General features: G+C 37.0%; 1 protein-coding gene across 5 annotated transcripts in view; it reads left to right on the top strand.

The window, feature by feature from the left end:
* The window catches only part of GRID1 (glutamate ionotropic receptor delta type subunit 1), a 549421-nt gene that overhangs the window by 301127 nt on the left and 235181 nt on the right, over positions 1–13113 (top strand). For all 5 annotated transcript variants that reach the window (XM_063337940.1, XM_063337939.1, XM_063337936.1 and 2 more), the window contains exon 4: positions 7737–7942. In XM_063337940.1, the coding sequence (XP_063194010.1) occupies positions 7737–7942 (206 nt within the window). The remainder of the gene's footprint in view (positions 1–7736; positions 7943–13113) is intronic.

A 13113-nucleotide genomic window follows, 5' to 3' on the forward strand; every position in this document is an offset into this window, starting at 1 on the left:
AATTGCTTATACTTGGCCATAACAAACATTAGGTTCAGTAATTTAATGTAATAATTAATTTAGGTGAAAGAAATATTTTGTTTAAACTTATGATATATGTCAGCAAAAGCATAATTTCTGTCAATACATCTCATAAGAAGAGACAGCAATAACACTGTGTAGTGCCTTTAAAATTGTTTTAATGTATTAACAGTAATAGTGAGATGAGAAGCTGTTACAGCTCATTCGAGTGGTTTACCATTGGGCAAGCAGTTGGCAATTATTGCACTTGGAAGAATTAAATGGATGATTTGAATGGAAATGCTAGTTCTTCAGTGAATTCCCTTTTTACATCAATTGTAGCATATGTCCACGTTTTTTCTAACAGTAATGAATTTCCTGAGGTGGTTTCCTCTTGTGCTTTTGAATGCTAAGTGTTAAAATCCAGCAGGAGAGACCTGTAGTTGACCTTTCATGCTAAATGCGAAAGGGCTGTTGTAGCCTTTAAAAGGCTTTTGTGCTCCTGGGCCCCCTGGGAAGCTCCAGTTACCTTCAGACTGGATCAGCTGTTCCAGGTACTAAGCATCAGTTGTGCAGAGTAACTTTTTAATATATTTTTTTTAATAGTGATGTCTGCCTTCTATGATAAGTTGAATCTCAAAACACCTGTTTGTGCATGCAGCACATCTGGCTTTATGGTGTGTTCTGTCCCTTTCCCATCTGTTCAGGAGTGAAAATCACCAATACCTGTGACATGTCTCGATTCAAAGTCCTTTTCATATTTAAAAGCCTGATAACAAAATCAATGTAGGTAGCATAACTGCCCAATAAAAAAAATTCTGCAGCTGTTATACAGACTTCAGCCTTTGATCTCACAAGGGGTTCTGAGCAGACCTATGCATTTGATTAATCCTGATGCTTGTATCAAAACACATGTGGTAAGATTTTCAGTTTCTACAGAGAGGTGGTCAAATGTCAGCCTGTGATCTAGATTTAAATGGCAAATCAATGTTCCCTGTATTTTTCAAAGATTACATTTCTGATAGCCTGTTTTATTCTTTCCAGAAACCTCTGATTTCTTGCTTTTCTCTCAGCACTTTGAGAAGAGGCTCTGCAGCTTCTAGGTCCAAATGGTATTATGTAGTGCCTGGTTGGTCCAGCAGCGCAGGTGTTGGCGTGTTGCTTTGCATTCGATTGATGTTAGTAGAACTATCCAGGAGAAAAAGGTGTAAAAAGGGGGGAAAGGAGAGTCGAATGGGATCCTGAAAATTCCCAGGTTAAAATGCTGAAGGTGCACTGATCTGGATGCTTGTGGCGTACATGGGCTTAAAGGGAAACTCTGCTGTTCTATGGAGGAGAAAGCTGTCAAGGGTTATAATGCAGAAATATGCCTGTGTAGTGCACAGAAATTACATAGAGAGCACACCTGCCTGAGGAGCCCCCTGCGCTGCAGACTGTGAATTGTTGGGAGAATGTTAGAGGGAAGTATCGCTCCACAACTGCTGCTGTTTTACACTCCGTTTATCAGAGATGGGTTATGGAGCTCAGCAGAACTTCTGGTACAGCTGTTCTTATATAAGCTGAACGATTAAAAAATCCAATTTAATTCATGGATTTATTGTGCTTGCTATTATATGCACTTGCTATAATAACTATTACCTGGTTACTGCTTCCTTCTTTCCTTTAAAAAAAAAAAAAGGTAGGGTATAATTGAAAAAGTGTTACTTTGAGCTCTGGCATATCTAAAAGCATGTAAGAAGGCAAAGATATTTTTTTTTTTTTTGGCAGAAAGTTTTTGAAGTGAAACTTCCTTAGGAAAGGGGTGACTAAATCACAGATATTGTTTTGAAATTGTGAGTTCTAACATTTGTAGAAAAATTATCTGGCTGATAGCAATTATCTCAGCAGTGTCTGAGGGAAAATATGGCAGGCAGAGACACACGAGGAAATGTGGTGGGGGAGAGAGTTGTTACATGATTGGAGAATAATTTTAAGAACAGGGGAAAAAATATTAATAAATAAGAACAGAGAAAAAAATTAGAAAATATACCTTACTAATATTATTTCACATTTGCACTAGGATCCAATAAGCATTTGCATTCAAATATTTATATAGTCATATCTATTGTAACAGACTTTGTTATTATACTTTCTGGTCTAATCACTCTATTTGAACAGTTAAAATCATATTGTGAGTATTTTAGGTTGAAAATTTCAGTGCTTGCTCAAAGTCTAATTTTTTTCTAGATGATTTGGGCAAAATAATTCCCTTTTCAAAGCATAAATAGTAATTTTTCCTTTATTGTTTGAAGTAAGAGAATTTTGTTATTTATTAACTTAAGAATAGGAGCTACTTCTGAAGTATGTCCACTTCCAGTTTTCTAAAATACTGGAGTATATTCAAATCCTTCAAGTAGGTTATTATCTGTAGCTAGGACCTAAAGATAATATTCAGATCATTCGTTCAGAAAGCTTACAGTGTCGCAGGAGTCTAATCATCAGGATGTGCATCTCTGTTTCTTACATCATTCTATTATGCCTTATTTCTTATATTAAGCAATTTGCAGTTGCAAAAATGAGGGACAACAGCCATTGCCAAATAAAATTAATGAAAGCAACGAAACGGAAGTGGTTTAGGAAACCTGTTTCAGAGTGCTTATAGGTTATGTTCCAAATCAGTGAATCCTGGAATGTGTATTTTATTCTGTCTTAAGAAATTAAATAATAAGCGGGAAGTATTCTGTCCAATTTGCAGTCTAGAGAGACAAACCTGCAATAAAGTGGAGTGCCTTTGCATTAGATGTAAGAAATAGTCATTTTTGTCTTCTCTTGGAGCTTAAGTATAAGGAAAAATGCCTTGATATTGTTCCTAAAGTGTTGGAAAAGCTGAATGTTTTTTACAAGTTTATAAATACTAAAATAATGAAACTATCCGAGTCTCCTTGACACTTCTCTCACTACCTTAAATATATCACCAAAATAACGCTCAAATAAAACTAAACCTGAGGGGGGAAAAAAAAAGTTTGAAGCCTACAATCAGCAAATGAGAAAACTCAAAAGCTGAGAGTTTCCTGCATGATCTCATTGTTTTTCACACTTATTTACTTTTCCCCCTTACAAATGTACAAGTGAAAGGGTTGGTTTGAAAATAGGCCTTGGTGACAATACTCCAGTCCTCCCAGACTTTGCTTGGTGATCGATAAGAACGAGAGAGTGTGAAATTATTTCTTGGTGCTTCTTTAGCCTTGCCTTCAGCTCTGGCTTCGTACTTCAGTTTGCTTCCAGCTTTTTTCTACCCAAAGTAAAATGTTTCCTGGCCATGTGCTGCTTCTATTTCTGTCAAGTGGGGTTAGGAACTGGTGTTGAAAAGACAACATAATGCTCCCTACCTCCTGGAAATTTTTCTACAGTGAGCCATCCTTAAAGGCCAGCTGTGCTCAGCCACACAGCTGTTTCACACAGAAATAATAGCTTAAAGCTGCTTGTGTCAAGGACAGGAATCAGATCCTGTAAATTAATGAAAGATGAATGCTGTGGTAGACTCTGCAAACTTTTTCTATATAAACAAGATTATAGATAATATAATAAAAAAGCAACTACTTGTAGATGACAATAAGCTTTACATATAGGTAGCTAATTCCACATTTAGTACTATTCTCTTATGTTTGTGTTCCAGTCAACCAGTGCAGTGACCAGCCTAACCTCCAGCGGGAAATGATACATTCCATTATCCCTTATAGTACAATAAAGCCCTTTATTTATGGCAAGCATTAGTTTTGCAGTCACAGTGATAGAATTCATATCTTAGCAGTGCATCAAGGCTTTCCTTCCCTCCTTGTAACAGTTATCCATGAAATTGTCTCGTTCTTCTGTTGTCAGACCTGAACATGTGGTATATCTGTCAGAGTGAGGAAGAATGATGTAACAGCCAGATGTAACAGAAGAGACACAAAGTTCATAGGAAGTTTGCTTTTCTTTGAAGCTCTGTGAGTTAGTCCCAATTCCAACCTGCTAGTTTCATACAATTGTGGTGGACACTACAGTATTGTAAGCATATCCAATTATTATATGGTTTTACAGATGACTTTTATGAGAAATGCTCCCCGAGAGCATTTTGTATAGTGTCATTTTCCTTCTGGAGTGAGTGCAGATCACCATCTTCATGCAACCGATGTCGTCTAAAGAGAAATTTTCAAATATTGTCTCTGAAATTCTTCATGTTGACCATGTGTAAATCAGGTGGGCAATTAGGTTATTAAAATAGTACTATGTGATTTTTATGGTTGAATGTAGGCCATACGCTGAGCAAAAGTAACTAATCAGAAAACTTAAGACAGAGGTAGCTGTAGATTGTGTAGTTACAGCAAACTGGTCTTTTGTTTGTCACATGCTCTAGACAGAAGTGTTTGACTGTGATTGAGTTTGGATTGCTATACTTTTCCTATAAAGTATAAAATAAATGGGCATAAGGAATTATTTTACTAGTAATAGCTCAGGATAACCTTCTAATGTTAGAATCTGAACTCTTTAATAAAAAGTCACTGATAAGGCTACAAGAGACAAAAGCCTTTATAGAATCCTTTATTTTTATTAAATTCTATGTGAATTTTGTAAGACTCCTTTTAGTCTTGAAGAAAATGAAGGATTAACTGTCCTAAATTGTGAGAAGTGGAAAGAAATTCATAACCCTTTCTGTGAATATTTCTGTTTGAGTTGCCATGGAACAAAGCTCAGTTTTATGTTGCATGGATTTGTGATCTACTAAATGGAGGGGAAAAAAAATGAGGGCATCAAACTCACTTTCTTATGTGATATGTCAGATAAAATAAAACTGAGCCTAATTCATTATGATTTATAAACAGATGCTCCTGCATATGTTCATGTGTTTCTGTATTTATGTACTGATACATTTTAAGAAAGGATTGCCCTCTTGGTAGTGATTGCAAATAATTATTTGTGAAAAAAGATCCCGTTATGTAGGCACCAGCTAAAATTGTTTGTCACCTCTGAAAACACTGCTCTTCAGTTCCCGCTTCCACCTCTGAACTCCCACCAAGCCTTCTCTTCCTCCCTGGTGTCACGTAGGAACAGGCATGTCAGCGTTCAGGAAGATACAGTCATGCAGTTCTTCCTAATTGCCAACACCAAATAAATTCACATTTACTTATATCTGTGAAAAACTGACAGATTGTGCTTGTGTGTTTGAGCTTGGACAGTCTCTTCCATCTTAAATATTACTTTGTTCTCAAGCTGGTAGAAGTCTGAATCTGCTCTGTTTTTCAAACTGGGAAATAGCCTGTTTTCCTTGGGGGGAAAAATTTGTAAGGCAATGCAAAATGCTCCTCCAAGTCCAAATCGCCTTACCATGTGCGTCAAGTACTTTGCGCTGGTCTACAACAATATTTCTAACCAGTAGTTCAGCAGGTCAGCTGAAAACATAAAGGAAAAAACCTAGAGCAATATCAGCACAGTTAATCTTTTGTAACCAGCTTTCCTTTGTGCAGTGATAACTTTAGATGCTCACACAAAAAGACAAGTCATTACTAAACTATAGAAAAGGGAGTTTTCTTACTGCTTGTCAAGCACTGCAGTAATTTTGAAGGACTAAACATCGTTAAAAGAAAAATCTTTGTGTTTCATGTAGCACAGATCCATAAAGAGAGCATAGGTGTAGTAATGAATGCTAGTTTACTGAATTTAAATTAGCAAAATCCAAACTTAGCCTGACAACTTTAATAAAATACTTTAACCTGTAAACAATAGTTGTTTGTCACCATCATTATTTCAACATACTTGCAATATTTAGCAGTTATACCAGTGCTTAAGTCTTCTGGCATTTTCCAGAACTGCCTGCATAACAATAAGCCCCTTCCTTTCCTCAGTGACTCAGGATTTCAGACAGTAAGCAAGTCTAGCAGGTCTTTGACAGTGTGATAAAACTGCCGTAGACTTGCCTAAGCCAGCAGCAAAACCCTTATGAGTGCATCTTTCCTGATGGTGGGGTTAGCTGGAGCAATGATCCTATCAACTAAATGGAAGTTAGGAAGGCAGTAAAGAGTCTGCTGTGGTTGGCACATTCATAGCTTAATTTCTGTTCCTTTCTGACGTATCTCAGTAATTCTGCTGTTTTCTGAAGCTGAATTAATCACATTAACAAGCGTTTCCATGTTTGGATAAGAGTGCAAAGATACTCAAGGTAACGTTCAGTGCTCTTCTTTTGCTAGTTACCTTGTTGACCATAATACACTGCACCTGTACCTGAGCTAAATTCTCTAACTGTTGTATCCTTGCAAGATGTTACTTGTGTCAGGTTTCACACAATGTTTTTTAGGGTGAGAAAAAAGAAGTTCATGTGTATATTCTATGGCCGTGCAACACCAAGGTTGGTGGTGGTCTAAGAGCTCACCAACATGAGGCACTTGAATTAGACTGGTTTTCAGTCCCCTGACTGTAGCAATGTCTGTGGTGTTGACACTTAGAATTTCATCAGAAGTTGGTTATTTCCAGAATTTAAAAAAAACACCAACAAAACCAAAACAACCACCAGCTGTTACAGTCTAGTTTATAGAGCTCATTAGCGTTACAGTAAAGTTTTCTGAGGAACAGGTTTTATTGTGGGAACAATAAATGTACTCTAACTTACACCACTCAGCTTCACCCACGAGCTGAAATTTGATGATGAAAATGTGAGAAATGAATGTGAGAAAAAGTTAAATACTTTCTTATTCAAGAGAAGTGATATGTGTTTTAGATAGACTTAAGGGCTCCTAATGACATGGTACAGCTGTGATCAGGTCACTGGTAATTTTGAGAGCAACCTCGTTCAATGTAAGCTTTGACCTTTTTCCTGCTCTAATTTTCACTAGAAAATAAAAACTCAGACATCTATTATAGAAAAATGCTGAGAGTCATGAAGAGAGAGTGCAGTTTGAACGAGCATATTCATCATGAATATAATATGTATGTTCCTCCATGTTAATGTCCTAACAAACGTCGTGAGGAAAATAGATTTTTTTTTTTTTTCTTTTTTCAATCAGCCTGAAGTTGAGGGATAGAGATCAAAGGAAGAGGTTTTAAAGGAGCTTGTTTGCATTATTTCCTCTTCTGAAAGCCAATTTTTTTACACTGTAACATATCCTAGTAGTTTGGGGCTTTGTGTACTGTTTCATAGGATTACAGGTTAATGGTAAAGCTCTGGTTAGGCAGGTTATTTATAGGAGGGGAAGAGCAAAAGAAAAGGGGGGGGTCAAAAGAAAGGCCGTGTATATTCTGGTTACTGTAATTATTTCAGGCAGACATGATCTTATGTAAGATGAGTTGTGGTAAAAGAAGAGAAATGTAGGGGTAAGTGATTTATCCCCCTGCTTATTCATCTGTTTTGGATTTGTGTGTTTGAACTCTGATATTGTTGGGGTGGGAGTCTCTTTTTGTTGGTGCAGTGTTGAGCCCTGTGTCCTTGAGCTTCTGGGGAAGTGTCCACAACCACCCAAATGCATGTACTGGCTCTTCCGAAGAGCCATTCAGAGACCTCCAGGGAAAAGTAAATGATGGTATTTCCCTGTTGGCATTGGCTATGAAAGGGATCTATGGAAGATGGCTGTATGGAATACTCTATTCTTCCGACAGCACTGCAGGAAATAAGAGTCTTTTTCCACCTAATTAGTGATGCTTGCCTAATTGGCGAAGGTTGATGCAGTGGTTTTTTTTCTTTTCTTTCTTTTTGTTTTTGTTTTTTTTTTTTTTCTCCTGTGTTACAGATATACGCGGGCTGCAGGGATTTCTCGATCAGGCCTCAAGACTGGGACTTGATGTATCATTACAAAAAGTGGACAGAAACATCAGCAGAGTCTTTGCCAACCTTTTCACTACCATGAAAACAGAAGAGCTGAACCGCTATCGGGACACACTGCGAAGGGCTATCTTACTCCTAAGCCCACGGGGAGCCCAGACTTTTATTAACGAGGTCAGTGCACAGTTGTTTTTATCGTCAACGTTTCAGGAACATATATGATGACTTATGTGATACCTTGCCTTGTTTTCAGAAGTGGCAAATTTTGACAGTGCTGGTTGGTCAATGTCAAATAAGATTGTCAGACCCTAGTGTTGAAGAATTGAAGTATCAGGTACTCCATGTAATGCATACTTTGTGGCTAATGCAAATGGGACAGCATGGGCCCCATGGGCATTTTCAATATACTATTCAGCTCTTTTTTCTGGTTGTCTTCCATACCAATACATTTGACCTGGATTTCAACCACTGTCAACAAGTGACCAGAAAAATGTACTATAGTCTATTAGAAATGAAACATAACTTGCCTGAGAGAGCTGTCTTTACTGTGGAAATCTCCAAATTCCTGTTAAAAGGGCACATTATTGATGTTTGAAAGCCGAATCACAGAGGTTTTTATCAAGTATGAAGTAGGAATTATATGTTTATCTCTTTTTCTTAATGGTTTCTTGAAATCAACGAGGCTAATTAGGACAGGGAGGTAGCTGTTGGGCAAACTAGTAATTAATGTTGCGCTCTGGGCTAATTTTTGGCATTAATTAGTTTTATCCAGCTTTTTTAATATTAAATAATGAATTATTTTACAGTGCTCTATGTGTCAGAGTTGCGAATGAGAGTTGGATCCTTAGTATAAGTTTACATGTATTCATTAGCTAAGAATTTGGCGATGAAGTAGGGTTTTTTAAATCTTTTTTTTTTTTTTTTAACTAACCAGGGATAAGACTGAACGAAGAAATTAAAATGTGGATAAGACCTGTTTCCAATTATCAGTTTTGCTGCATCAAAGTCTGCTAAATTAAAAAAAAAGATCAACTTAAATTAGCTCATTAAGTTTTTTTATCAGATCAGCATAAGTAAATTTTCCACATTTATGTTCATTGGTGATTTTTAAATTAATAGAGTAAATTGCATCCTAAATAAATGAGGCAGACGGGAAGCTTGGGAACAACTTAGTACAGGGACAAATTCTACTCGTGTTTGTGCATACACAGGGATTTTCAGTAGAGGAACGAGACAGTCCTTGCCCTCAAAGTGTAGTAAGCTATACACAGCTCAGTCAGGGGTTTTATTTGCTTCATAGCAGGCCTCCAGCAAAAATACACATTGCTTAGTCTTCCAGTGAGTCCTAACAGACTATCCAAACCAGGTATTAAAAAGAAATCAACACGTGTGTTATTCAGACCCACGCTGGTAGAAAGTCTGTCCCCCTTCAGTGCACAAGGCTCCAGAAGTGTTTGTAAGAGTTACGTGCAAGCACCGTCAGGACCCTGCACGGCTCTCGAGTGTAGGGGCTAATGCATTAAACTGTTTTACTACTCACTTCACCTTAAAGCAGTGTGTATTATAGGCATTAAGGCTAATGATCTTGATATATTTCCAGATCCCTGCAGGAGTTTAACTGTGGGCAGAAATGAAAAGTAATTTATTTGGCAATCTTCCTATATTGAATCTTTATTGATTCAGAAAAGCTTTATAAAAGAAAATTTAAATCTTAGAAAGGAACTCTCAAAAGGCTTGAGTTGCAAGGTGCATAGTGTAGGGAAGAATCCTTCGCTAGCGGAGACTGGGTTTACGTTTTGTGGAGAGTTATGGTAACTGTGATTCCTCAGTATCTCAGTTGGTAGGTGCAACTGGTTATCTATAGCACAATTTGAGACAGTCTAAAATAATAGCTTTCAGCTTCAATGAAATATGTATAATTAGATAATTTACAGAAATACATCATTCACAATGTGCAGCAGTAAGTGCCTTTGGGTTTACATATTCCATGCTATAGGTACTCTATAGCTATATAGGGATTAGTGGTGTTACCGGTCCAGCTCTGCATCTTGGAAGTTGAGGTTATGAAACAATTTCCCTTTTCAGATTTTGGGGAAAAAAAAAAATCTAGATCTCTAAAAAAATGTAAGTAGTAATCTGAGAAGGAAATTCAAAGACTTTATTTTTAAATTTGGGGTATATTTTCTTTTTGTCTTTTCTGTTTTATCTCAAGATAAAAATAAGAACTTAATAAAAAAGAAAAGAAATTGGATTTAAAGCTTTGTTTCCATAAATTTCTGGAAATGGAAAATTCCATGTGAAAAAGAGGTTTCTTATTAAGATTTTGAGTTTTGCTGAGTTGATATTTTGTAGCAGGAAAAAAAAAGCCTGGAAAAACTTCAACTAGATCTTATTAAAGTCTATTGGTTAGTAACATATCTTCATAAAAACTAGGTGTTGCACACAAACCCTCCTGTGGAATGCAGAACCAAAATAAGAGACTTTTTTGGACAGTGTCTGGATTATGAACACTGATATGAATGGTCTTAAGAATTCTTTCTTAGCACAAATCATCAACATCGGCCATTGGAAGCTGGTACATTTAGTTTGTCTATTTCAATATTGCAAGTCATGCATTTTTCCTGCTAAAACTGTGGATACAGATTTCAGCCTCACTTATCATCTCTTGGGTTGGCCAGAAAGATCTCATTTGATTTTGGATGCACAGAGTTAGGGGACTTTGACATCTCATATGTGAAAAACTGTATAAATCCTAGAAGGACTCAATTTTAGGATTATTTCTTTAATTTTTGTTTAGGCATCACTTTCACTTTACTGCCTTAGCATCCTCAGTGCCTGGTTCTGTCATGTGTCAGACTTACTGCAGCAGAAATTACTGATGTTTTCGTAAGTTTTCAAGGTTTATTATTTGACTGTAAGAATAAAGAGAAGGAGGAAGAAAAATCTTTTCAATGGTATAGGTATAAACATAGAATCAGCCTTTATTCAGAAAACAGAAGGTAAACGCATTTATAAAATGCTACCCTAGGTTTTGCATTAAAAGGTCACTTTGGGATTAAAGCAAATCTAATCTAAAGAAAGTGTCTCCCTCCTTAATTGTTTTGAGAAAAATGTTCCCTGCTCCACCTGCAAAAATCCTTGATATGTTTGGCGTGTTGGCATTGTTCAGTTTATATGCTTATATATCAGTTTATATGCATGCATGTAACAGCAAAAATGTTTTTATATTTTGAAGACTATGTGATCTCCTTGCAAGACAATACGTTAGAAAGAAAAGAAGAAAAACCAATAATTGAGAAGTGGGAAGAGGATTTATTACTTTCAGCTATTCTGTTAGATTCTTTGTCCCAGACCCAAGATCTGAGACTCAGAAGGCTCCCACTTCACCTGCTTGTAGAGACAGTCAGATTTCACCTGCCCCTTCCACTTACCAATGAATACGTTTCTTTTATTGCAAGTAGAGGTATATTTGTATGGGTTGCTTTTATCATTAAGGGCTCTACACTACATAGTGACATGAATACATGGAAAACAGTACAAAGAGAGGTGACAAGAATGATAAAAGGGTAGGAGAGCATGACCTATGAAGGCAGGTCTCAGGAACACGCTATATACAGCCTGCCTAAAGGAACATAACTGACAAATACTTGAGAAGAAACATGAGAGGAGGGGGAGGAGGAATCATTTAAGGTGATGATGGGTGGTCTAACAGGAAGTAATGACCTGAAGCTGAACAGGGAACGCTTCCTAACAGGGAGGTCAATTAGACAATGTGAGTGCTTGGCAAGAGAGGTCAGCGAGGCATCGTTCTTCAGGGTGTTCAAGAGCTCACTAGATAAAACACTTGGGTAACTGAGTCTAGCCATCTTTCCTGAACTAGTCTGAAGGATGTTCTAGGTGACCCAGGGTCCTTCTGAGGGCATGTCAGGAAGCATTTGTTGTGTGAATGAGTTCAGACTTTGTACATTTCGTATACGACATATTTGAAGAGGAGGAAGAGAACTTGTAGTTTAGCGTTTCTCAAATTTCCTATTGCAGGTGTGCAGCAACTGTTAGCTGTGGAGGGTTTGGGTTTTTTCTTCTTGACAGCACACATACGATTTGTTTGGGATATGTGTTTTAATGAGATTTTTCTTTGAAACTGTAGGTGGTATCAGTTGCTTTATAGACTTCAATCATCCTGCTTTCCAGTATTCGTACCTTTACTTCTGAAAACCAGTAAAATGGAGGCTACAACAGAGTTGCATGTGGTTATTGATTTGAAAAGAGAAGGAATTGTTCGCTTTACAAAACCTTTAACTCAGCATGACTTGTTTTTTGGCAGCTTCACTGAAGTGAAAAATATTTCTGTTTAGGTGCCTCTTTGAAAATGCTATCATTACTTGTGACTATCTTGCCCGTAAGCTGGTAAGCTTACTGCACTAAGGGTGCTAGTATATATGCATATCACTGCAGCATGCCAGCTGAAAGCAGAACTCTTTGCATGCCTCGTGTAGTAAACAAGTTAAAAAACCCCCAACGTTTAATAATAAAAGAGAACAGATTAATTGCATTAAAAATTAATACTGAAGCCCTGTATCACTGCAGCGGGGTTTTCTGAATCACTGCAATCCCAACCTGAGCTGAAGCTATAAACTTCCAGATAATAATAAACTTCCAGAAAATAATACTAAGTTTGTTAAACAGTTGTATCTTATCTCAGTCCTGTTTATGTAGTCACGTCTGTGTCCTCACTGGAAAGCAAAGACTGCTCTCTGTTTCTCTTTTACCCTAGTTCATGTCAAAGGTTCTGACGGGTTCTTTTAAAAAATATAGATATTCTGCTTTTGCAGGATCATTTCACACTGATTTGTGTGGCCGTCTTTCATTCCTGGTCATTGAGGATGCTGAGTACCATAGTCCCCGTTGACACTTGTTTGTGAACAATGCTCCAGACTTCTCTCTCTCCCTTCTGCAGTTGGTGACGTGCTATTACTTGACTGGAGCTGCAGGAATTCTTTATGGCATCTTGAACAGTCTGCACCCACAAGGAATTGTATGAAAAGGTTTTTCATAGGAAGCAAAGACCTTTACTTTTCAGAATTTAATAGGAAAAAAAAGTTTATTACTAATTTTCTGGCACTTGGCATTTCATATTGGCATACATCTCTTTTTTATTTATGTTGCAAATGTTTGGCGTATTAGTCTGTATCTCTGTTTTATATACAGTATATAAACATCTTGAAATATTGATATATAATTTGGGGAAACAAATATTATGCCTTTTCTGGCTTTAGAAGGCAATTTCTTTGTTTAAAGAGCCAGTAGTGATTTGTGAGTGCTGGTAATAGAACGGTAGAAATAAT

Source organism: Chroicocephalus ridibundus, chromosome 6 (assembly GCF_963924245.1).
Source record: "Chroicocephalus ridibundus chromosome 6, bChrRid1.1, whole genome shotgun sequence".
NCBI classification, from domain to species: Eukaryota; Metazoa; Chordata; class Aves; order Charadriiformes; family Laridae; genus Chroicocephalus; species Chroicocephalus ridibundus.